This window comes from Zootoca vivipara, chromosome 3, assembly GCF_965207765.1.
Source record: "Zootoca vivipara chromosome 3, rZooViv2.hap1.1, whole genome shotgun sequence".
NCBI lineage: Eukaryota > Metazoa > Chordata > Lepidosauria > Squamata > Lacertidae > Zootoca > Zootoca vivipara.
This window is the reverse complement of record NC_142586.1, coordinates 104,760,104-104,785,079: the sequence shown is the minus strand read 5'-3', so window position 1 is coordinate 104,785,079 and position 24,976 is coordinate 104,760,104. Positions and strand designations below refer to the sequence as shown.

Below are 24,976 nucleotides of genomic sequence, written 5' to 3'. Positions count from 1 at the left end.
TGGTATCTGTACATGCTCAGAGTTCTTCACTTCTGCAGCTTGTATGCAATTGTCAAGAAAACAAAAACCATCTAAGGCAAGAGGAGGAATCAAAGGAAATAAACATAAACAAAAAGGGTGAGTACTACCATGGCTCCTGCTTTTTTTCAACAAGAAAGGTATTTCTGGTCAACCGTATGCCCCAGTTTCCTATAACTATTGTGCCTGTAGCGAAGGAGCCCTCTATACAGCAGAGACTCTGTTCACTTTCTAGTCAGTTTCTGTGGCTTTCTAGACTTCTCCAAGAACAGAAATATGTTGTAATTAGAATGCAGAAGTGTCTACTGCGGTGAATAGAATGAAGAAGTGTTTAGGAGGGGCAGGGGAAGCAGCAAAAATGCACACTTTCACATGCTAAAAATCGTCCGCAACACACAGACGCAGACCACAGCATTCTTCTAGAACACAAGCTAAAATGCAAATATGTGTGATGGTCTACTGTACAGTGAATACAGTCATCATTCACTGGGGACACGAAATCACTGGAATTAAGACACGAGCAGCAGAAAGGATTCCTTCAGCTCTCTTTCGACACGGTGTTAAAAGTGCAATTTCAACAACCAACAGTGCCAGCACTTGGAGTGTTAGGTTACATACGATAATGAAAGAAAACACTACATTTTAAGTAAGTAGGGTATGGGGGCAGGATACATGCAAGTCCTTTTCTAGGCTTTGTGTGGGTAGGTTCAAGGTTGATACAGAGTTTGTGGCTGAGCGGTGGAGGCAGGACCCACCTGCCACAGGTAACGTTCAGCAACCATTGAGCCTTCTTGCTGATCTGGGTCTGTTGAGGCAGTAGTCTACACGACGTGTTCCACAAATTATGATTTGCTCTTGCCAAGAGCTGAGTCAGCCAGGTCTGTGGTTTTAACAGACGATAAACCAGTAAGATAAAGTGGAATTCTATAGGAGGCTAAATCTCTTATGTATATTGAATCATTGATATGCCCAGTTTGTAAAATATTAGACGACGCAGATACAGATTTGAAATTTACATAAAGAACACAGAAAGAAAACAGGAGGGGTAAGGAGAGGAGAAAAACAAAAGGAGTAGATTCTACATTACTCTTCCCATCCCTCTTGAGGGCAAGAAGCTAACAACCACAGCAACAAGAATTCCCCAATTCCCCTAAGATAAGGAAAACAAGAAAAAAATGGTGGGAATGTAAATCAGAGCCAAGGTTAGGGAAGAAAAAGAGCTCCAAAGAAAGATTGTTGTTCATTTAATCAAGAGCACCGTCCGTCCCCCCCCATCAAAAGGTTTTTATTTCATGAATCTAACCAATTCATTGACTAAATGTCAGAACTCTCATTGTGTACTCTCTATTGGAAGGGCAAATCAGGACGTGCCGCCCCCCCCTCCCCGGCAAGGCCCAGCAAGGACACTGACGTACTTCTGGAAGCAGGTGCTGTGTTAGAAGGCAGAGCGAAATTATTGTCAAAAATGTATGATATGTAGCTAGAATGGTATACGAAAGATGAATTGACAAAAGATGTGATGATAAAATGGGCAAAAGACTTTGGGCATAATACTGAATATGACGCGTGGTTGAAATTGTGGAATCAAACATTGAAGTTTACCGCATGTACCACCCTGAAAGAGAGTGTCTTGAAGATGATGTATAGATGGTATTTAACACCAGTAAAACTAGCTAAGATGTATAGAATGAGTAGCAAATCATGCTGGAAATGTAAAGATAAGGATGGCGAATTTTATCATATGTGGTGGACATGCGAGAAAATTTAAAAAAAGGGAAATGATATATAATGAATTGAAAAAGTTATTTAAATATACTTTTCCCAAAAGACCAGAGGCCTTTCTTTTAGGACTTATAGGAGAGGAGATTGTAAAATGGGATCATGTATTATTTATGTATGCGACAACCGTGGCTAGGACTTTATTAGCCCAAAAATGGAAAGCTCAAGAGTTACCAACGATTGAAGAGTGGCAGACAAAAATGATGGACTATGCGGAACTAGCAAGACTGACTAGCAGGATCTGAAACTAGGGAGAGTCAAGGTTCCAAAAGGATTGGAGTAAATTTGTGGACTATATGGAAAAGAACTGTAGAAGTTTAAAGACACTTGCAGGACTGAAATAAATCCTACGAATTGACTTTAAGTAGATGGAATAAAAGAACTGCGAGATAGGAGTGGACAAGGAAACCGAATGGGGGGAAGGAGGGAAGTCAAAGCTCGGCAGAGCAAAGTAAATTGTAATAATTGAATAGATGTTAAGAAGAGGAAATTTTGTGTTTATTATGTGTGGTGTTTGTTGTCGAATGTTTTGTTTTTGTTTAATGTGTTTATTTGGAAAATTTAATAAATTGTCTTTTTAAAAAATGGAAGCAGGTGCTGTACTTCTGGAAGTGCAGCCCAGCTTCCTGAAGTATGGTGGCAGCCATGGTGGAGGCCGCAGTGACAGCAGCGGAACATCTGGGAGCCACCCCTGGCTTCTGTCAATCTAAGATGTCCCTCTCAAAGCAGGACAATTGGCTGGTATGTCATTGTTCCCGCCATCCTAGGCAAAGGGTGGGATTCAGCATCAAAGTATGATGAATGACTTATCTGCAGAAGTGTTTCAGCTTTCCAGAGGGAATGACCCTTCTCCAGAGTTGCTCTGTTTGGAGGTTCTCCTGACACCCACCCACACCCCACCACAAGAACTTATTTCAGGAGGGGCAGGAGAAGGGGGGGGGGAGTCCCATTGCACAAGTGGAAATACTTGGGCAGGGCTTCCCGACGAGGTTCATTAGCACTGAAAGCTGCCAAACATGCTTCTGGGTGCAGTGTCCTCCAGAAGCAATAGAGGCACCTCCTTGGGTATGCACTGGCTGAAGAATTTGTAGTGCTTATTTTTGCCTAGATTGCCCTCTTGAACAAAACAGTCAGGATAAAACAGTCAGGATATCCCACCTACTCAGGGCACTAGCACCAAAGCGACCTCCCCGGGGCACAAGCCTGGGCAGTGTGTATGGAGGTCCTGGGCTGCCCAGGCAACAAGACTCCCCTCTCGGACTCGATGTGGTCCAAAGGAAAGCAGAGCAAGATGTTTGGCACCAGCCTGGCTGCAGGAGTTGCCTAAATGACATGAATGAACTCCACTGAAAAATATTGTAGTTGTTTTCGTAACACAGAAATTAGAAGTCTCTGTTGGGCAAGGTCTTTCTGATCACAGTCAATGCTTTAGGAATATGCATGGGATAGTTAGCATTCTGGTGTACCTATTCTTCTTATTCAGTTACCAAAAAAGTTACTACACTAAGGTGCAGCAGCATAAAAGAGAAAAAGGGCCGTGGCAACTTCGCCCCACCTTGCTGTTTGGCAGTTGCTAAATGGACTTTGCCTGCAGCCGTTGAGTTTCCTTTTACACACCCAACACTGCAGGCTTTATTGCATTGGCTTGGGTGGAAGGCACTTTTTATGGCTATGGTGCTGAATGTATCATAAGAGCTGTCCCACCCACTACACAACAACGAATTGCTCAGTTCTCAGAAAATGAGAGGAATCTGCACCAAGCACACTCAGCAAGCATAGGTTGTTTTAACTCACAGACTGTATTTTGCTGTTGCCAGACATGCTTGCACAAGAAAAAAATAAATCTAAACCTTCAGGAAACCCCATATTCTGGACAAAGGGAAACTTGGAAAAACAGGTGATAAATTATTACAAAGTCTGTAGTACGTAGGCTGGTGTGGGGGTGGTTTATTGTGAACTTGCCTGATGTGTTTGCAGAGTTGGACATTCTTTTGAGCGTGGAGCAATTTTACAAAGAAAGGTGTTTTGATTTGCCTTTTTAATGGCACAGTGCCTCCTTTATTGTGTAGTTAAAAACAATTTCAGCAAAAAAGCTTTTTCTGGCATGAAGAGGAAACAATGGGGAAGAGGAGGAGGTTTCCTCTCCTACGTTTTTTGCTTGTCCCAGTGTTAAAGACGAGCCTTGCTTAAAAAAAAGGGGGGGGTTGGCACAGTACTTGCACAAACCAAGCACTTGTTCCTTCCCCCCACCCCTTATTTTATTAGAAATTTCTAGCCACAAAAGCATCATCATGCCTTTAAGTTCTTTTGTAAGCTTTAAAATTGGCGTCCACATTGGCAAATCTTCTAAACACTGTATATCCATAATACAGTACAAAAGTACAAAAAAATTAATCCGCCATCAAGGAGGACACTGAAGATCCTTTCTCTGTCTTGCCTGCTATCTTTTAAAACCACGGACAAGACTGATTCAAGTTGCAATCCAAACCCCTGATCCACCACATTAGGAAGGGGATTGGATGGGCAGAGGTTCCCCCACCACCACTGCCATACCCCAAACAGTTCAGCTGCTTCCATTATTCTCCAGCTTGCCAAAGGGGTAGGCAGAAGTACTGCCAGCAGGCTTCCTGTTGACATAGCCAGTGGTTCAAGGGGTGAGGAAGGCTAGTGGGCAAGCTGGGCCAGAATCCACAGATCCTGCGCTGGCGCCACAGCTGCCATTTGAACAGTGTTTTACCTGCCTTCCGCTGCAGGGGTGCAGATGCGGCAGTGGCTACACCACTCTGTTACAGGCCTTGGCTCCCTGTGGGTGGTTTGGATTGCACGGATAACTCTTGGCCAATGCAGCTGTGGCTTGTGGAGCTTACATCCTGCCCCCAAAAGCCACTTGGGTGCTAAAAGCCACTTGGGTGCTAAAAGCACAGGAGTGTTGTCAAAGAAAACATGGCAACGCTGCCCCTAGCTTGGGAAACGTGAAATTGCTTTGTGTGGAAACTCCTTTTCAGAAGGGGAAGTTGAGTTCCGGGTGGTGACTCATGAGTTACAGAAGTCTGGCTGAATTTCCCAGGGGAATCACAGAGGAGGAGGTCCCTGGCAGCATCTCTGTTTGCAGGCAGCTCACTAGTGCCACATACCGAGTAACTATTGTTCTTAGCAATTGGATGCATAAACCAAGTGTGCATTTCAAAAGGCAAGATAACAAGAGCGCTGCTGGATCAGAGCAAAGGTCTATATAGGTGGACTGTAATCCTACTTACGCACACTATAGATGCAAGTAAACCTGCCAATATCATGAGACTTTCCTAAATATCCTTAACACAAAATTTGCTCTTTTTGCCCCAGTAACTTCACTTTACACTTTCTGACTTACATCAAACCACAAATCCCTGGAACTAAATAGACTGTTTGGCTTGTGCTGTCAACATTGCTCTAATATAACCCGTAACAATTAATTGCAAATCCTCTGGATATACACTTTTCTTTTCATGTAATCTTGAACAGAGTAAACATCTGAACCTTGTTCAAAATTTTGCTCACCTAATCTAATACCTTCATCTGCCTCAGCTGCAGCAAAACTCGTCTCTCCAGTATCAGTCTCTACAGCCGCAGCAGCTGCAATAATTCTCCAACGGTTTTTCAACCCCGAAGGCGCACTCCTCTATTGTTTCCCGAGACAGACGGATGCCAGTCTTTAGAATAAAGATGTACGTGCTTAATGATCATTTGCTGCCTGCATATTTGCAGCACTTGTATCTTCTGTCTGTTTTCATGTCCGTGTAATAAACTGAACTTTACCTACTGTGACATATTCTTGATCAGGTATATAAAGGTTCAATTTTTATCGGAAGCACTGCAACTCCATGCAAAAGGTTCCTTTCTTCTAACAGCTGTACACTGAATTCATGCGTGTGACGGACAAGCATGTGGGCTCAGATGTACATCTCTTAACAATACTTTCTGTCACAGCACTCAAAAGGTGTATTGCACAAGGGCACAGCCAAATATATATTATCTCAAAATACATGGCAGGGTGCACAAGAATCATTTAGCAGCAAAACACAAATTGAAAATCCATACATGTGGAATTTCCTGACAGGTAGTCCCGAATCAAATGAGTAGCTTAGAAAGTGAGCCGCAAGCCTCCTACAAAATCTAATTTTAAATTGTCTTGTAACAAACTGCAGGGAACATGTCCATGCACACTCTGAAGCCAGACCTCTCTACAGCCAAGGAGGGCAGTATGCTTTCTCCTATTGCAATGAGTCAGTGTTCTTTGCCTGACAAAGCCGTTTCGCCTACCATAGAAACTTACTGCAGCTACATTATCAATAATTAATCCCAATGGAGGATGAATCATGAAGGAGTAGTTGACTGCAAAGTGTGGCATTTGCTTTCTTGCTGCGACGATTGAAGAGAAACAGAGTAGTCTAAAGCTACGCCTGAGAGACATCTTAAGGGACTGCCAAATGCAGAAATCACAATGAATAAGACTAGTTATTTCTCAAGTTTCTAATACTTGGCACACTATTGCCTTTTCTGGATTATAAAGAGAGATACTATATGAACGAGAAATATTTTTCTATTTTCTTCACTGGTTTTCAGAGCAGATAGGGGTCCTTGAAATTTCAGTACAGGACAGGTATAGACTGCTACCATTCTGCCCTTCCTTTTAACCAGTTAACAAAGGCTTAGGCATGGAACTTAATACCACAAGGAACCATTCATCCCCTCCAGAACCTAAGAGGATTAAGCCATGAACATTTGGAGACAACTTTTGCACGCTTACTCTGAATAGACTGAGCTGCCAATTAATTACCTTTTCGAAAGAGAAAATAGGATGTAAGGTAGGACCTAGAAACTCCCCTGAAATAATTGTACACTATGCTTATGAGTTTCAAGTACACTGGGGCTGTATGCTGTTGAAATGTAGATATCAAAATATCTGAAAATTTAATTACTTCGTTCAGAAAAGAACTTCCGAAAGGTGTTTTTTATATGACCACAACAGCAAAACCTTTATACGCTAAATAAAAGATAAATGGAATACCCCAGCTGACTTATTAGTTCCCACTGATTTCAATGGGACATACATGCAACAACTCCATATGGATCCCACCCCGTTTATTATTTTTTGAACTTTGAAAAAAAAAGGGCCAAATTATTTCCCTGCTGGATGTTTCTTTATACTCACAAAATCCCAGGTAGTTCCAAAGCAAGGCTTCCTCCTTGTAGAAGCCAAATTATTTCTTTCTCATGCAGGATTTGTACTTCTACCCACCATATGCCTGCAAATTTACTGGTAGTTCCCTGTACAGGTTTACTAGCTGCAGAATTCCAACCCACGTGTTTCCAAAGTAGCAATCTGTTTGCAACACCATTGCATGCTAGTGCCCTAACATGGGGGGTGGGTGTGGGAAATCAGTAAGTCCAAACCTTTAACTTTTAAAGACCTGCACAGCTTGGCTTAGGACAAGGGACCTGCAAATGTCTTGAGAAAATCTGGCAAAGCTGTTCTCCAGGTTCCTCTGCCTAGTGAACAGAGGTGGGGAATATAACTGGGGGACAACCTTTTTTGTGGTGGCGCTTTCTAGATGCTTATGCCTGGTGCCTCCTTTCACGAGTTTTCAGTATTGGACAAAAATTGTTTTATTTGCCTCTGTTAAAGCTTTGAGTTTTAGCTGAATGTTTATTTGCTACTGCCACTTTATAGTTTTGTTCTTATCTTGCTGGTTTACTATGTTTAGCTTTATATTCATAATTATCCAGTAAAAAAAATTTTTTTTTTTTTAAAAAAAGATACAGTACTACAATTCTTGGATGATTTAATCATTTAATCTGTTGTTTCCATTGACAAATTATAATAAAGATTTGTAACATTTGTTTGCATTATTTGAAATGCTGCCCAGATGTAACTCAGTAAAGCCAGCAAAGCATTGGTTGGTTTTACTCGAGTCTTAAAAACCTTATGCATATTAAAATCTTCTGACAAAATCATTACATCTTAAAAAAACACCCCTGAACTACCCAAATAATAAAAGCACTTAACTTTGAGTCAAAAGCAAAATAAAATATACTTTAAGTAACAAAATATCAGTTCCTTATGTGCTTCAAAAAAATTATTTCAATCATACAATTTATACATTTGAGTCAACCTTCTGTTTATTATTATACGAGTGCAGTTTTCAGTCAAATCCATAAGAGAAATAAAGGCCTCAACGGATAGCTTGTACACCAGTCAGGTACAGTGTTTAAAGGCTTTTTCTTACATTGCAATCTAATGACATGAAAGCATTCCTCTGACTGAAAAGATTGTGTTAGTGATCAAATAATCTGCACATAGACAAACTAAGACTCTGGAACCAGCTCCTTCCAAGTCAGTTGTATCTTTTCATCATTCTGAGGATACATTTTCAAGTTTAAAGAGCCACACAGGAGTGATCTCATGTCTTTAAAATTACCCATGCAGAAAACAGCGGACAGAAAATAGAATTATACCTGTAATTTATTTGCTTATTAATACATTTATAAATTATAGTTTTTTATAATATGCATGCTTAGAAAAACATGCTTATAAAGACAAATCCAAGTTGGAAGCAAATGCATGCAAGACATCATTTTGGACTAGCAAGGAAAGTCCAAGGATGCAATTCCAGTATGTTATTTGAAGTGCAGATATAATTATGTACATCTTTCACTAGTGGAAGCAGCTTCTAAAGAACATTATTAGATGTAGCAACTTTTATTTTCATGAGGTAATTTTGTATTTAGGTGTAAGTAAAGATACCAAAGATTGTATACAACTCACCAAGAACTTCTTCTACACAAGGCCCACCAATTCAAATGGGAGTTGCACAAGACAATAGTGGGTTGGGTTCATCGGTTTTATGGCATGGCATGCTTAACGTAAGAAACGCTCAAACTTTATACCCTGCAAATTACTTAGGGCCTACAGTGCTCATGACTGACTTCAATTTCATTCTTCTTCCTGGGCCAACATTTGCAACTAACTCTAGTTTGCCCTACTAGAGGAACTCAAGACAACAGCGGCAGTGCTTTTGGCTGAGAGAATTAGACGTCCTCAAGGTTCAGTTTGCAAATAAAGGGAGACCGGAAGGAGCCCAAATAGAGATGTCCATTATGTTCATGTGCTTCACTTATGTATGTTGCCACCATTCCATTCGGATCGTGGAAGCTTCTTTTGTAGGATCCGGTATCACTTAGCTCTAGAAGTAGGCTGTACTTGGGCACAAATTTTATCACCATGTCTTGACTGAGCAGCTGGGGGAAGAAAGTATTCATTTTATGGATAACCACCTCAGTCATAAGCATTACGAGTACACTGAACAGTCAGTTAAAATATGTTAACCAATTCAGATTTTAAACCCCAGAATAACCAAAGAGTATCAACCACCCAAAAGCTATTTGAAGCACAATTTATTTCAGGGCAGAGTTAAGCATATGCTCAAGTATCTTGACTAAATCAGCCTTCCCCAACCTGGTGCCCATGACCCAGATGTTTTAGATGACTCCTCCGCCATTCGTGACCATTGACCATGCTGGCTGAGGCTGATGGGAGCTGTAGTCCAAAGCTTTTGGAGGGCACTAGGTTGGGTAAGGGTGCACTAAATCAATAGGGAGTGTTAAAGTTTGCCCAAATTAAGCTCTTCATGGTGAGTGTTGTTGTTTTTAAGAACTGCTAATGTAAGCATTTTAATCTGAAAGCATTTTAATTTACTGTCTATTTGAGTGAATGTTGCAGTTTTAGTGCCTTTTAATTTGTTGCATCCGTTTTATGCTTTGTTCTGCTACATAAAAAAAATACTTTTATGTTTCATAAACTTGTAAACCACCCTGGGAACGTAAATTTATGTTGAAGCTGTATGATATGAATATTGATGTGTTTCAATCTTCATGCCAGTCCAACAAGCACTTAAGATAATAAGCACCAGCGCTGGCAGCTGGGACACTTGTTAGACTGCTAAGAGGAATGAAGAACATCAGCCCTCGGGACTTCCGTTTGCCACCACCACCAAAAGGGAGGGAGGACTTCACAGGTGCCTCCAACAGTCATCTCCTTCTGAAAGTTCTAGGGGTTGGAGTGGTTTTAATATCATCTGCCTAAAGCAGGAACAACTGCTTGACTAGGAAAAGGACTCTCAAGGAAAAAAAATCTCTCCCAGAACTTTTTGCTGCCACCATCTTTGAGACAGCACAACAAAGAGTCACATAATTTAATCAGTTGATTGATATTGCCTGGTATTCTGGCTCTATCATTGTGAGGGCAATATGATCTGTCCATAAATCGGCTAGTTCGAATCACTTTTTGAGAAACATTAATATTAATATACTGCTTTTAAATCATGTCTTTTTAAAAATGAACCAATTGGCTCTCAAGGTAGATTATGCAATTTATCATCAAAACAGAATTTGTTTTACCTTAAATATTATTCTTTTAATCCATGGTTTTTCAGATAAGAAATCCAACATAGAAAATCCAGGATTGGACCGAATAGCTGACATAGCCACCCAATAACCTCCAGAGCTGCTTGGGCGTATGTTATCTGGAAAGCCAGGCATATTTTCTATAAACATGTCTTCTCCACCTTTCATTAGACCAGATACGTAATATCTGCAAATTTAAAGTGCATTAACATATTACAAGATAATAGCACATGTCAAGGAGGAACCATAGAAACCTAAAAGTGCTTCCCAGGAGGAAGAAGAGCCAAGAAAAGACCTACTATATATCACAAGTGGGCAAAATTCGTCAGAGCAAGTAAGTCCGCAGTTTGCATATTAAGAACAGTGAGTTTGCTTGCAGAGCACAGTATTTAGAAAAGCCTCTTCAACAAGGGTGATCAACAAACTTTGCATCAAATATATTCCTAAAAAGATAGCTGAGCTTAAAACACGTGGCTAATACTGTTGGTGCAAACTTTAATGTATAGCCACCTCAGGAGGCATCCCACATACCTTCGTATCCTTGCCATAGTTGTTTCGGCCACCAACACAAAGTCTTCAGCAGGTGAGAGCTGGACTCCATTTGGAAATCTGAGCCCTCCCATTAAGACTTTCACTTCCTTTGTGACAGTGTCATATTCAAGCAAGCTAAGGGCAAAACCATTACAGTCATTAATTTTTAAATTCATTTGTCATAAAGATACAGGGCAAATAAATACATAACCATGTAGACAATAACAGAACCATACAAGGAGCACATATGTGAAGGAGACCCACATGTCAGAAGGGGTCTCAAGCAGAGCAGTATTATAGTCCAGTTTCCTAGAGATTTCAATACTCACAGGCTCATTTAACTTCTGTGAACCTACATGTTTCTTAGTTGCTTCATTCACACATTTGCTTGTAATGCCATATTTTTATTGCCTTGGTTCCCATGCAACTCTAAGCATAGTTTATTTTGAACTATGGTTTAACATAAACAGGCAGCCTACTGGTGCAGGCTCCTCAAAAGTCTCCCCACTCCTGCCTGGACCATGCTTGAAAGACACTAACCACAGCACTGGCTTACAGGTATGCATTAGTAGGAGCACAATGAACCTAAACTCCAGCTCAAGGGTGGGGCTGCTCATTCAATTAAGCTATTACTATTACCTTTAATTAAGAATTGGCACATTGGCTAAGAGCAAATTCCACACCAGGCAGTCCCAGCCGTGCTACAGACCAGAAACTCACTAAGCAACCCAGTCGTACTGCTTTGTCAACATTCTGCTTTCACAGCTGGCATTAAAACATACTGCAAGGATTTTTGCCAGTTGGGACTTACCGTCCATCATCACAAGCCTCCATGATTAATAAGGAGTAATCTTTTCTGTTCCATTTACTACTGGAGTCAGTAAAGTAGATTTTCCTTCCGTCTCGCGTCAGTGTAAGATCATTCACAAAGGACATGTTTTTTCCTTCAATGGGAATCTTGGAGGACACAAGTGGTTTCACTTCACCTGATCACAGAAAGCAGGATTCGGTTAAGCCCTTGCTTTCCTACATGCTTTAAGTTTAGAGTAGTTAATAACTTTCCAATGATAAGATCTTTCCTTGTTTATCAAAATGGCAGATACAAAATAATTTAGAAATATTTTCATTTACTTTGGCTAAGGGAGGGGAACCTGTGTTTGCATATAAGTTTTTTTCTTAAAATGAACAGCTTGCTTTCAAGGTGTGCTTGTGTCATAAGTAATTTAAAGTAGACATATCAATCGGGCTGAGACTTTCCCAACTCCTTTCTTGCTGTACTGAAACCTTGCTATAAACAGCCACATTTTCCTGAGTGTTTCCTCCTCTCTGCTTGCTCTGCATAAACCTCTGCCATTGTTTAAAACGGTCATTTTCCTCTTATATGTGAGAGGGAAAGGATGCAGGAGAGCCATGAAATATTACGGTACATAGTCATTTCACACAATATATTTCATTCCCAGTATTAGGGGTTGTTTTCAGCATGATTTTCCAGATTCAACATAGTAATTTAGAACAGGTATTTTATTAGCAAGCAAACACCCATATATGTACAACATTCATCAGCTGATAATCTTCACTAATGGAACAAGCTGACATGGTGTGTGCGCAAACAGGGCTGCAGAATAGGAAGGAGACATGAAAATGGGGGTGATCTGTATGCAAAGGGGAGTTGGAAAAAGAAGTGAAGGTGAAAAGGGGGGTGCAGAGAGTTGCCAAAAAGGAGGGAGTAGAAGGCATGTGAATGGGGTTTAAGGAGAAAGCAGGAAAAGGAAAGCATCTGAAGAGTGGGAGAGCATGGTGACTTCACAACGAAGACAAAAGAAATGCCAGGCCAAAGCAAACATGAACAGGAAAGTGCAAGTTTACCTGAGACAGGATTGATTTCAAAGAGTCCATAGTAAGCATCTGCCACAAAAAGGGTGTTCTCTGGTCCAACTCTGATTCCAAGAGGTCTCCCACATGTGCGTTCATCTTCTCTGGTTCCTTTTAAAACACATTTCCAGCAGGTTAACAGCAGCAGTTTCTATACAAAGATTTCTATACTGCTTCAGGGGAAAATGCCATTACTTCATAATTTAATCCAAAAACAGACAAATATTCAGCAAAACTTTACTCTGTTGATATCAACACCATTTTATACTGACAAAATTCCAAAATGGTATCTTTAGTGGTCTGTTGCAGGAAACACAACAATGCACCTCGCAGACTATTGAGATTTTTCGGGCAACATTAAATTAATTGTGCTAGTGCAAGGATTAGTATGAACACAACAATACTTTCGCCCCATCCTCCTCCTGTGTACACCCTGTGCTACCCCTAAATTTGCTCCAGAGGGTGGGGGAACTCCCAGAATAGATTTGGGAGGCACACAAGAGGAAGAGAATGTTTACTTACGCAAGGATAAATCCTTGCACTGAGGGAACTATTTGTTTAGTGCTATGCTGAATGCAGCCCTTTGTACAAGGGAAGCTTTTAATGTTTAACAGACCACTGTATTTTAATATTTTGTTGGAAGCCGCCTAGAGTGGCTGGGGAAACCCAGCCAGATGGGCGGGGTATAAATAATAATAATAAAATAATAATAATCCAACTTCATGCCAGCAGACACAACAGGACTTCTTCCTTTCCATCCACTTCTGCCCCCCCCCCCAGCAAACAGGGAAATCCCTCTTGCACAAGTAGGCTGACACTTGCGTATTTATTGTGCCGTAAGATTTCATGGACTAATAACTAGTTGCCTTATAATAAATGTGATGTATAATCTCTTCTAGTGGTTGATTTTTGTTGCATTTATGTTTTTGTTGCCACTTTTAGGACAAGTTGTTCTTTTTGCATGCAGAGTGAAGATGTAGCCAAAGCAGCAGCAAATGTTTAAAACTTTTACGTTCACAGTGCCCTCTACTGGCTGTTCCAAAAAAGGAAACTAACACAAGCAATATCAGTGCCTATAACAAAAGGAGAAATAATTTGAAGCTAGACGTTCTTTTGATCATTCTGCAAGTTACCCACAGGCAGTACTGAACAACAGTCAGTCTCTTTCTTGCCCCTTACTGATTTCACATGGCACAACATGTGAAAAACATAGCCTGTGGTAAGTGAAGTAATTTCCTTTTTCCAAAATAAATTTCTCTTCCACTGTTCTATGTAGGAAAACAGTTCCAGTCAGAGCAATGCAGAGTTGGCTCTCTCAACTTTAACAGGCTAAAAAGCAAATCACTCCAAAAAGTTGAACCACTGCTATATTATATTCTCTTAAGCACCTCTGTCTTTGAAGGGGACATCCTGAGTGTAAGTTATTGGACTGTGCTATATAACAAAAGAAATGGATGGAAGCATTAGAGAAAAAGAAAAGCTACACAGAATTTTTTAAAAGAAAAAAAATCAAAGGATAGATGTTAAGGAAATGAGATCCTACAAGTAATGGTGCAAATCTGGATGCTGCAATGAGGCTTCTCATTCTTCACGTGCAATTTCAAATGTTGTAGATTCTCATTTTTCACATGCAATTTCAAATGTTGTAGATCCTCTATTTTTCTATAGCATTAAGCTAAGCTAAACTCAAAGAAGGCATGATGTACAGTACCAGAATTAGGGGCATGTTATCCATATTATATTGGGATAGTGATTGTGCCTGGCTGCTATATGATATCCCTAAGTGTAGCCAAACACCACCAGTCCTGGCTTCCCATAAGCTACTGGGCCCAATTTATAAACTCCTGAACAGCTTAGGACTACTTGATGGAGTGCCTTTCCCAGCTGTGGCAGTTTGGAAGCCTGGAAAAAGAAAACTTGTGTATTCTTTCACTGGTAAGCCACGAGTCTGGGAGAGCATCAATTTCCCAAGATCTTGCTGCATTCTCCCTTCCATTTGCAGAACCTTGTGATATATGGACCTTTACAAATCCGCTCCTCTTAACCACTGCATGATCAGTTTCCTGCTCCCAACATCCTCTCTGTCGCAGTCCCACATCAAACTCAGCTAGGGTATTTTCAACCAAAGCCATTATCTGGCAATCAGGGCCGCAGCTGAGCAGAGTCAGCTAGAATCGTTGGCATGAAGGTTAACGGAGCACAAAAAGAGAAACATCAGGAAGTGTTGATATAGTTGCATGGATAAAATAAGAATGAATGTGCACTGAATTACTGGCGGTTACTCCAAAGCGTTAGCAATATGTTCTTATTCCACAGGGGCATTCCTGTCTTCACACTTTCAAGTCAATTATTGGCACAGTTCTCAGACAAACCTGTATAATAAGGCCTATGAAACTGTATATCAAAAATAAGATGCCTAAAATGTACTGTGAATAATATTATGAAATATAGCTATTTTTCCATTTAGGAAAAGAAAAATCATTAGTGCACCTTAAAACGAGTTACATAATATTCAAGCAAATGATTTTGCAAAGCTTAAAATGTTGACAGTACAATCACTATACAATTCAGACCAAAATGCAATGGCAGCAATAAAATACGTTGTTCCTCTAACTTACCACAGGGGCCATGTCCAAGTCGGGCTAATGTGTGTATTTCGCCATTTTCAATCTTTAGAATTTTTCCATCCGCTGTACCAGTGAACAACACGTCTAAGAGAGATAAGTTGTAAGATATGATTTTTATGAATTCTGGAAACTGGAAGTACTGTATGAATTGCACATTGTTGCTTCATTTTTTAAAAAAAAGCTCATGACCTTTACATATTAAAACTAAATTCATTCTCAAATCATGTCCACAGTAGCAGTCATCTGTGGCTCAAAGCCCAAGGACACACTCCATTCAGCATCTGGCTCATAAACAACAGGACTCCAAATACACAACCTTTTGTAGGGATAACTTAAGATCCTTTATACTGAGATACAATACTTGTTCAATTTTTATTTTCTTTAATGTTGGTATCTCTTAGATTGCTCACCATCAATGGATTTTTGTAGCTCTGGTGGCTACTCACCAATTAAGGTTCCAGTAGAAAGGGAAGGCATTGTTTTCATCTTCCATAATCCAAGCTAATAGATGGCTTTTATTCTGATGCATTTCCCATTAGTCAGAGTAATCAGAGATTGACCAGCCTTTAACTGTAACACTGGGACAACCTTGTGCATTCATGGTTATTTTCTTATTTCTGAATTTTGACATTCTTGGTATTGTCCTTTTTTGTAGTATGTATGTTTGATTATATTTTCTGCAATTTATACGTATGCTGTTTATTATTTTGATTATTAACTGTGAATAAATGGCGTTGCCTGTGAATCTATAGTGATTCTTGCCATTTGCATCCTGGAAAATTACAGAGGTCATGTTGGATCAGAAAAAAGGACTTCTAGCCAGCATCTTGTTTCCCAGTGAGCAGCCAGATGCTTCTAGGAAGACCGTAAAGCAGGACATGAAGGCAACAGCCCTGTTCTATTGTTGCTCGTCAGCAACCATTGAGACACTTATCCACTTACAAGAGCAGGAACATCCAGGCACCTTGTGTATTAGACCCTGAGCACACCAGGTGGGGACCCATAGTATACTAGCTCTCTTGATGTAGAAGATCAGCTCTCCCTAGCTCTTTCACATATCCCGCAACACAACAGCTAAAGAAACCACACCACTGTTACAACTTAAAGAGTGCCAAATCTTCTAACATGACATGCTCTTTCACTGTGTGCTTTATATAATTGAAGATTTAATTATTTCAGAAAATAAATTGCACAAATATTTGGATCAATAACAGAAGATCAATGGTTTCACCAACAGTTACCAACATGAGTTATGGAGTATTTATTACTATAAAGCAGGCCCTCCAGATGTTTTTGGCCTACAACTCCCATGATCCCTAGCTACCAGGACCAGTGGTCAGATATGATGGGAATTGTAGTCTCAAAACATCTGGAGGGCAGAGTTTGAGGGAGCCTGCTATAAAGTATTTGGGGAAAAGAACAGAGTAAGAGAAAAGAAGAATTTTTGCTAGGCTCAGAAGGCCTCATGTTTAACTCAAGCTCCAACCATTAAGACCCTTCACAGTTTAGCATGCAGACGTTATTGTGCTTACCGCCGATGTTTGCAATAGATTCTGGTCCAACAAGCTGGTTTTCAAATAGTCTTTCTGCTTGTCGGAGCTTGAAATTTGGCTCTAATGCGCCAGTGAGGAGAGGAGGTTCTTTGAAGCTAGGAGAGGGGGAAACGGAGAAGCAATTTCATCGATGGACTGAAAGAAAATGGCAGGTAGCCAACCAATTTTGGAAGATTCTGGGTACAGATAAACCTAGTTTTCCTTTCTACCTCAGGCACTAAAAGGCAGGTGAGGCTGGACATGAGTTCCAAACACACTCTGCTCATACTGCGTACAGAAGTCTGATCAAGGTATATACTGTGTACATAAAACACATCAACATAAGATCCAAAATGTTACAATATCTTAATAGAAAGTTTAAACTATAGTTTAACATAACATGCAAAATAAACCAGCATCAAGCCAACACACCCAAGATGGAAAAGCAACAGAGCCCTGCAGATCTCTTTTAATGCAAAATAGGGGGGGCAGGGGATTTGCAAGATCAACGTGATGGACACTATCACAAGGACATATTCTAGTTTGGTGTCAAATGAACAAACACCAATTGTTCAAATGGCAATTGACTTCTGACAAGCACACAGAGTGCGAACAAGACTGAGTGTATGTGGGGGGGGGAGCTCGTTTAATTTCACTGCACACAGGTGGTGGTGACAATAAAGGTTTATTTTATTTATTTATTTTTAAAGCACTTTTCAACATCGTACTCATTTCCAACATTGAAGCATTTCAATACTGCATATTTGTAACTCAGTATTTCCACAGCTTTTCTGAAACAATTCTCCATTACAAGTTAAAATGCTTCTTAATGAAGACTTGCTTTTATGGAACACCTTACAGATCACTTCAAAATACACACCATTATTACTTTGGCCAATAAGATGTAGTCATCCAGAGAAATGATACCACCACCTGGTGGTCAATAACACTACCAAACAGCTTAGGAAAGAATCTTACCTAAATGAAATAGTAGCCATTTCCCTGTTTTTAGATCTGCTTTGTGCTACTTAATCCTGTATGTTGCTGTCAGGATAATGTAAGTTAAATGGACCAAAGCTGAATACAACATGAAAGGTTGTATGAAATGGAGGATTCTAAGGACAGAGATAGGGCAGAGATGTGATTACGAATGTTAAACTAGTCAGTTACTGAAACTTACCATGACAATAAGATTTACAGGCTGATTTGACCTTATTTACTTGACAGTAAGCCCCACTTATTTCAGAGGGACCTGATTCACAGATGTATGCTTTAACTGCAGCCTTAAAAACTTTTTTCATCTCAAAAAGATAAAGTATTTATTCTGACATATGTACGGCTCCTCAAAAGAAAGTTATATGGATGGCCTACATTATATATGCAAAGAAGACAATTGAAATATAATGCAAAAAGCAGAAGCATTAAGCAGGAGGGAGAAACTGCATAAATACTACAAAACAGAACTTGTCACACCATACCCACCCCCAGTTTCAAACATAAAATAAAAAGGGACCCAGGAGGCAGGGTGCCAAAGGCAGCAGGGAGTCAGAATGATACATAACTTACAACAACCATGTTTGACTTCGTTTCAACTCCCCCCCCCCAAAAAATCTGAGATTTCAAAGTCTAATGTGTAAACAAACTTTTTATTTTGTTTGCACTTGCTTCTCCAGCATACCTTTCTTTGTTTGGGGCAGCATTTAATGCTCAGCAGGTTTGGGTGCTTCTGACCAATGGGCAGCTTCCTCTTTCTACAAGGGTTTGCTCAACATACCACCGTGGAAGAACCAGTCACAAGAACAAGTCTAGTCTCCCATGCCTAACTGTATGCAACTGTCTCACATTATCACGTGAATGTAAGCTGTATTCCTGTAAAGCTGTGACTCAAGAGTTCACCTGGGCCCAAGTTTTCATGCATGACTATTCTGATGAGCACCATACACTTTTTGGCACCTGTTAAAAATATTCCTTTTTAGAAAATCCTACCCAGATGCTTAGAAAGTTGAGGTAATTTTAATCTTATTAGTATTTTAACTTTTGTATGTTTTAAAGTAAGGTTGTAAATTTGTCTTGATTTTTCTGTTTTATCTTTTGTAAACCACTTCATTTTTAAAAATACAGTGGTGTATAAATTTTATGAAAAAAATAAAAGTAAGTCAAATTTGGACTGCAAGAAGATCAAACCATGGACTGCAAGAAGATCAAACCATGGACTGCAAGAAGATCAAACCTATCCATTCTGAAGGAAATCAGCCCTGAGTGCTCACTGGAAGGACAGATCGTGAAGCTGAGGCTCCAATACTTTGGCCACCTCATGAAAAGAGAAGACTCCCTGGAAAAGACCCTGATGTTGGGAAAGATTGAGGGCACAAGGAGAAGGGGATGACAAAGGACGAGATGGTTGGACAGTGTTCTTGAAGCTACGAACATGAGTTTGACCAAACTGCGGGAGGCAGTGGAAGACAGGAGTGCCTGGCGTGCTATGGTCCATGGGGTCACGAAGAGTCGGACATGTCTAAACAACAACAAAGTCAAATTTATTACGACAAAAGATTTCTGGGCTACAGCCCACTTCATCAGATGCATGGAAGTGTTATCCTGAGTTTCAGGGGTGTGTACATGTGGGGGCACCCCTAAGAAAGGGTTAAACTATTCCATAAACCAGATGCCACTACTGAAAAGGCCTTCTCCCTGGTGGTGAAAATATGAACGATGGCATCCAATCAAGCCATAGTCAAGAGTAGATCCACTAAAATAAAATGAATTTAGTCAGTCATGACTAACTTGTCACCGACTTCAGTAGATCTACTCCAAATATGGTTTAAATATATATCATCCAAACATATACTCATTCTCAAAACCAACACAGTAAGGCTTTAGTACCTGGCAAGACTGAAATGAGAATTGAATAGTCTCACTCCAACAATATGGGATTTTATCAATCTAGAGTGTCCTCCTTGTTCTGAAATTTTTCCCAAATGAGACACGTCAACTTTTGGGTGCTCGAGAGCCTTCAAAGACTTCTTGGTGAACTCCTGGCTCGAGGTATAAGAGAACTGGGACTCTTATCATTAAGCTCTCTCCGTAGGTACCATACAAATATCCTTCTTCCTTCCCTCAATACCTATTCCTAAAAAGATGCTGAACCCACATTTGGCTTCATGTTTGCAGAGACCCTAGATGCAGAGAGACCATAGGCTAGTTTTAGCCGAGAAATCTGCACAACCCATGAACAAGGTATACGAACTGTGTTGGATCAAGTCAATGTAGGCACCTTTGCAAACATGTACGCAAGACAGGTGCAGAGCAGACACACCAAGGGGAGTTTACACAATTCCCATAGTGCTAAACAAATGAATAACCAACTCTAGCCAGATGAGAACACTTGCCAAAGTAGTCCTATTGTGCTTGAAGATCCTCTTATTTGCTTGCAGTCTTAAAGGATGCACTGTTCATTTCACTTCAAAAATCAATTTTCCTTCTTATTATATTTGATTGCATTTATTTAGAAAATACATATAGCAACTGTTATTTATTTCTGAGATCTGAACTGAGACAACAAATGTGAAATTTGTTGAGATACCAAAAGCAATCCAGCTTTCAATATGTTTTTCAATATCAGAATACTGTACTACTTAGCAGGCTGCACAGTCCTGTGTATACTGCACATCACAGTTTAATCAGGTCTTACCCTACTAATACCTGCATTCTGAAGCAAAAAAGTTAAACTTACCAGCGATTAAAAAATCCTAATTAAGTGTAACACTTAAATTATATGCTACATTCTGACATTATACATACTTTACAACTCACCTTATAGGCTGAGGGTCTATTGGACACTCCAGAAGAATTATTGCTCCAAATAAGGGAATAATTAGCGATACGGCCAAAGTCATGAAAGTAACACGGAATACTTTGTTGCTGTAAGTACTGTAACAAAAGTACGAAACAGATTAGAAACTTAAATTGAAGCACTGCACCACTTTAAACAATGATCACCAGTGTGTTAGTGTAACTCTGTACCAGCGATTTCAGGACAAGATTATACTATTTTATGAATGTGTAACTAGCAATACATCACTGTATGCCTAGTTTTTCCACATGAGCATGTTGTATGAACTCAATGATTACATTATTCCACTAATCAAAGGGGAATCACTAGTCAGATTAAGAAAAAACTCCAAATATCCTTTTCAAACCCATTGCAATTTATCAATGACATTACAGCTGAGCTATACATTCAGTAGATCACAAAACACATCTCAGGAACATACCATTGCAAAATGCAGATGTAAAATTACGCATCCAAATGCTTCCTCGTGTAGAAAAGCTCCCTGCATATATCATGTCTTAGAAGATTCTAGCCTACCCTTCTTCCCATTCTGTTAGTTATCCACAATAAAGAATTTAAACGTTTAGAGTTCATAATTAATATTCCACCTGCATTCTTAACAGTATAGTCCCAAGGAAGCATATAGCTTGTGATGCAGAAAGCTCAGTCATCAGAAAAGGAGGGAAATCACCTCTCTCTTTCTACTTCTCTCTTAACTGCAGAGAGAAGAGATGCCTTCTCTGTGTTTACTTGAGCCTTTGCAGCTTATGCAAAGAATCTTCGTGGAGGGCATGTGGGAACAGGGGATTTGCCAATGGAGAGCAGGTGAGTGGATTTAAGAACTGTGCATGTTAAATGTGACTGGTACTTTCCAGTATGTGTTAGAAGCTGCCCAGAGTGGTTGGGGCAACCCAGCTAGATGTGTGGGATATAAATAATAATAATAATAATAATAATAATAATAATAATAATAATAAATTAATAATTTTATTAAGTGTTGTGTTTGAGGGAGGTAGTATCCACAATGCATGAATCTGACAGTTTAAATCCAAACCTTTTATATAGCCACAGGAGAAATTAAGGGTAAGTAAGTGGGAGAAACAGAACTGAAGTTCTGTGGATGAAACCAGCTTAAGATTTTACTTTCTCAGAGTAAAGGTTGCATTTCAAATCCTTAGCAAGCTTTTTAATTACCATGATTTGTGAAAGGAAAAAGCAAAGAAAATGAACAAATCCAACTTGAAATCTCTCTTTCTGTACCATTTCTCTTCATTTATCTACAGATACAGGAGTACCGTACATTTGGATAAAACTTATAAATGAAGGTCTTTGCTATTAACAAATACAGTATGGTGTCCTTCATAAATCAAGGACAAAAAACTCTGCTAAGAGGAATTTTATGCAGCATTTTTTTCTCTGATCAGCACATAAGTGACTTTCTTTAAACAACTGGGAAGGGATAAGACAGGCTTAAAGGCCCTAGGAGCTGGCAAGGTCTGAACATCAGCATTTCATCAAAGAAGTGAAGAAATGCTGAACATGGATAAAAATGAATTGTGCTGCTCAAAGACCTATTCATATACTTCTTTTTCATTTAACGTGTCTAATTTGAAGACCACCAGCAGCATGGAATTTGGTAAAGAAATTTAGCCATAGGAGATATGCCAATAGGACAGATAACAAACATCAGCCAACAGGCCCCACTGAAATAAATGGGATTACTTCTTGGTAGACAGGCAAAAAAAATCAGTTTCCCAAAATACAGTTTTGATGACACCAACATGCAGCCTTCTTCCCAGTACAGAAATTCTGGGACAGCTGGATTTGGCATTATCATATTAGTTGCACCTGAGAACTATTCTTGAACCCTGCCCCACCCCAAACATGCAAGATTGCAATAGGTCTGTGTGACTCAAGAGCTTACTTCCAGAACTTGAAGCGCTGGAGGTTTACTGTTTTTGTTACATGTTTTTGCAATGTAACAAGTATCCAAGGAATTTCTCTCGCAAATTACTCTCTCCTAGATTTGGTGCGAAGGTAACATGTAGATTATAAACTGTTTTTCACACACACCAGATCAATCACTGAAAAGGACAACAAATTCAGCAAGCAGGTTTACCCAAGAGGTTTACCCAACATTATGTCCCAAGGAGATGTGACATAATTATCCCCTTTTCTCTTCCATAGATTACCTCCAGGTACAGCTGTACAATGGAAACGTGTGTTTACTGGAAGGTGAATCACATATGTTAGCCATTGGGAAATACTCCTCCAAGGAAGCATAAATGTAATTACAGTACTCTGCAGTCCAAATGCAAACTGCAATATGAACAGAGTGCTGGGTTTGCATGTAATGTCAAGCCAAAGTTAGAAGAAACCAAGGCTCATAAGTCAACAAAAATCAAGGCTTCACATGATGGTTTGTTGGCAGTAAAGAAACCAGAGTTATTAACCAGAGTTTATTAACCATCATTTAATAAACCATGATTAAAGTGTTAAGTTCAAACCAGGCTGTTCTTTCCAGATAGGGTTTCATTCGGACTCACTAAGCCATCCCCCAAACCACATAGTAAGTCACATTACGAATACAGTAAGAATAAGCAAACATACTCAGAAATTTACTTACGAAGGGGCTTGCCATGGATACTATTGCCATGGCTGCCATGACTAATAGCATTTTTGAGTCATACTCTTGTATTTCAGCTGCTCACACAAATCCACTAAACTATCACTTATCTGAATTTAGCATTTGAACAATGTTGTCACCAGATAACTCCATATACTTGTGCAGAATTTGAAGATTTCGCCATGCTGCAAAGTTGACTGAACTCCCCTCTAGTTAACCCTTGTCCTTTCTACATAATGCTTCCTTTGCAAATGAGCTTAACAGGGTTCAATGCTGAAACCAATTTTCAACACCAGAGTTCTGACCAGGACATTTTATACAGAGAGTTTAATAAAACAAGAGTTATTATATATACCAGTATATACAATTTTTTTCTTCAATGAGCTCAAGTTAGCATACATGCTTCTCCCCTACAACATCCCTGTGAAGTAGGCTAGTCTGAGAGTGAATGACTGGTCCAGTGAACTTCATGGTTGTGGCGGGAGGGGGGATTCAACCCTGGTCTCCTAGGTCCCAGTCTGACACACTAACCACTGCACTACACTGGATCTCACATTTCATGTTCGTGTGCAGCACTCCCCAATTTCCATAACTAGTTACCACACATTGGGGATTTAGAAAGGTTTCAACTTAGGTCTCTCTTCTGGTTTTTTATTATTACTGCCATTTCATTGCCTGTATTGCAGAGTTGTTGTTTTAGTTTATACAAGACAAGCACTTTTGACACTTTACAGCCTTGTATAATGGGCGACGGGGTGGGAGAGAGAATGCAAAAAAATTATATTGAGTGTAGCATATGGGCAAAGCTAATAAAATCCACATGTTGGCGTTTATTGTAGCTATATTTTGATCACAGAAGGGGGAGGGGAGGGGGAGACGACTGCAGCACCTTATAGTCTAACAGGCTTATTATGGCATGACTTTTCATTAAGTAGAGCCCATTCCGTCAGAAGCAGAAAGTTTAGCCTTCCCTAGCCCGTGTATTTATTGTGGGGAGACAGAAGAAAGCGATGTAAACAGTAGAGCCAAAATACAATGCAATACGAGACATAATGCACCATGTTTGTGTTACATGCCTAGGCAGCACTGAGAGAGAGAAAAGAATGCATTAGTGTATTATTATTATTATTATTATTATTATTATTATTATTATTATTATTAAATACGAATAAATGCCAGCAGATAAGAGAGGCCTTCCAAAAAGGCTTGAGCCCAGGAGCATCTCGTTGCAGAATTACGCGGTCCTCTTCTCCTTCCACCCTGCCCTAGCCTAGGCAGGTAGGCAGCTCCCGCCCCAAAGCACCCTGGGCCGGGCAAGACCCACTTCTTAAAACCGGGGTCAGAGGAGGAGGCCGAGGAGGAACGCCGCCTCACGCCGCCCACCCAACCCACCTGCTCCCTCGAGAGCCGAGGCGGGGACTCGCTCTCTGGCCCCCTCGTGCCCCGGCGGACCTGCTCCGCGCCTGGAGGAACAGCAGGAAGGCTTCCCTTTCCCGCAGGCGGGCGGGCGAGCTCCCACGAGGTCACCTCCCTGAGAAGCCGGACGACGCCCCGCACGCACCTGCCATCCTTGGTCTCCTGCGCCGTGTTGTCCTCGGTGATCACCTGAGGACGGATAGGGCGCCGCTGCCTCAGGCCTTCCGCCTCATTCATGTTGCTCCCGTCTCCCCTCGGCGTGACTGAGAAGAAGCGCACTTGACCTCCGCCGCCGAAGAAC

At 40.3% G+C, this 24,976-nt stretch overlaps 1 protein-coding gene and 1 long non-coding RNA gene across 6 annotated transcripts; one reads left to right on the top strand and one right to left on the bottom strand.

Moving 5' to 3' along the window:
• On the top strand, nucleotides 1-23,139 carry LOC148686393 (uncharacterized). Of its 2 annotated transcripts, XR_015949357.1 has the most exons (4): nucleotides 10,425-10,573; nucleotides 13,663-13,861; nucleotides 21,356-21,458; nucleotides 22,821-23,139. It is a non-coding gene; the product is annotated as an uncharacterized LOC148686393 (long non-coding RNA). The 2 variants fall into 2 exon arrangements; XR_015949358.1 differs by lacking the exons at nucleotides 10,425-10,573; nucleotides 13,663-13,861 and adding an exon at nucleotides 1-117 and having other exon boundaries at nucleotides 22,821-23,137.
• Nucleotides 7,608-24,976, bottom strand: APMAP (adipocyte plasma membrane associated protein). 4 transcript variants are annotated; one of them, XM_088667409.1, is made up of 10 exons: nucleotides 24,821-24,976; nucleotides 22,753-22,861; nucleotides 20,615-20,731; nucleotides 16,802-16,917; nucleotides 15,261-15,353; nucleotides 12,637-12,753; nucleotides 11,582-11,756; nucleotides 10,771-10,905; nucleotides 10,234-10,426; nucleotides 7,608-9,075 (listed from the first exon to the last, which is right to left on the bottom strand). In XM_088667409.1, the coding sequence occupies exons 1-10, from the start codon at nucleotides 24,825-24,827 to the stop codon at nucleotides 8,866-8,868; spliced, it is 1,272 nt and encodes a 423-aa protein (XP_088523535.1). In that variant the 5' UTR covers nucleotides 24,828-24,976; the 3' UTR covers nucleotides 7,608-8,865. The 4 variants fall into 4 exon arrangements, with proteins under 4 accessions (XP_088523535.1, XP_088523534.1, XP_088523536.1 ...); XM_088667408.1 differs by having other exon boundaries at nucleotides 22,826-22,861; XM_088667410.1 differs by lacking the exon at nucleotides 22,753-22,861 and adding an exon at nucleotides 22,558-22,717.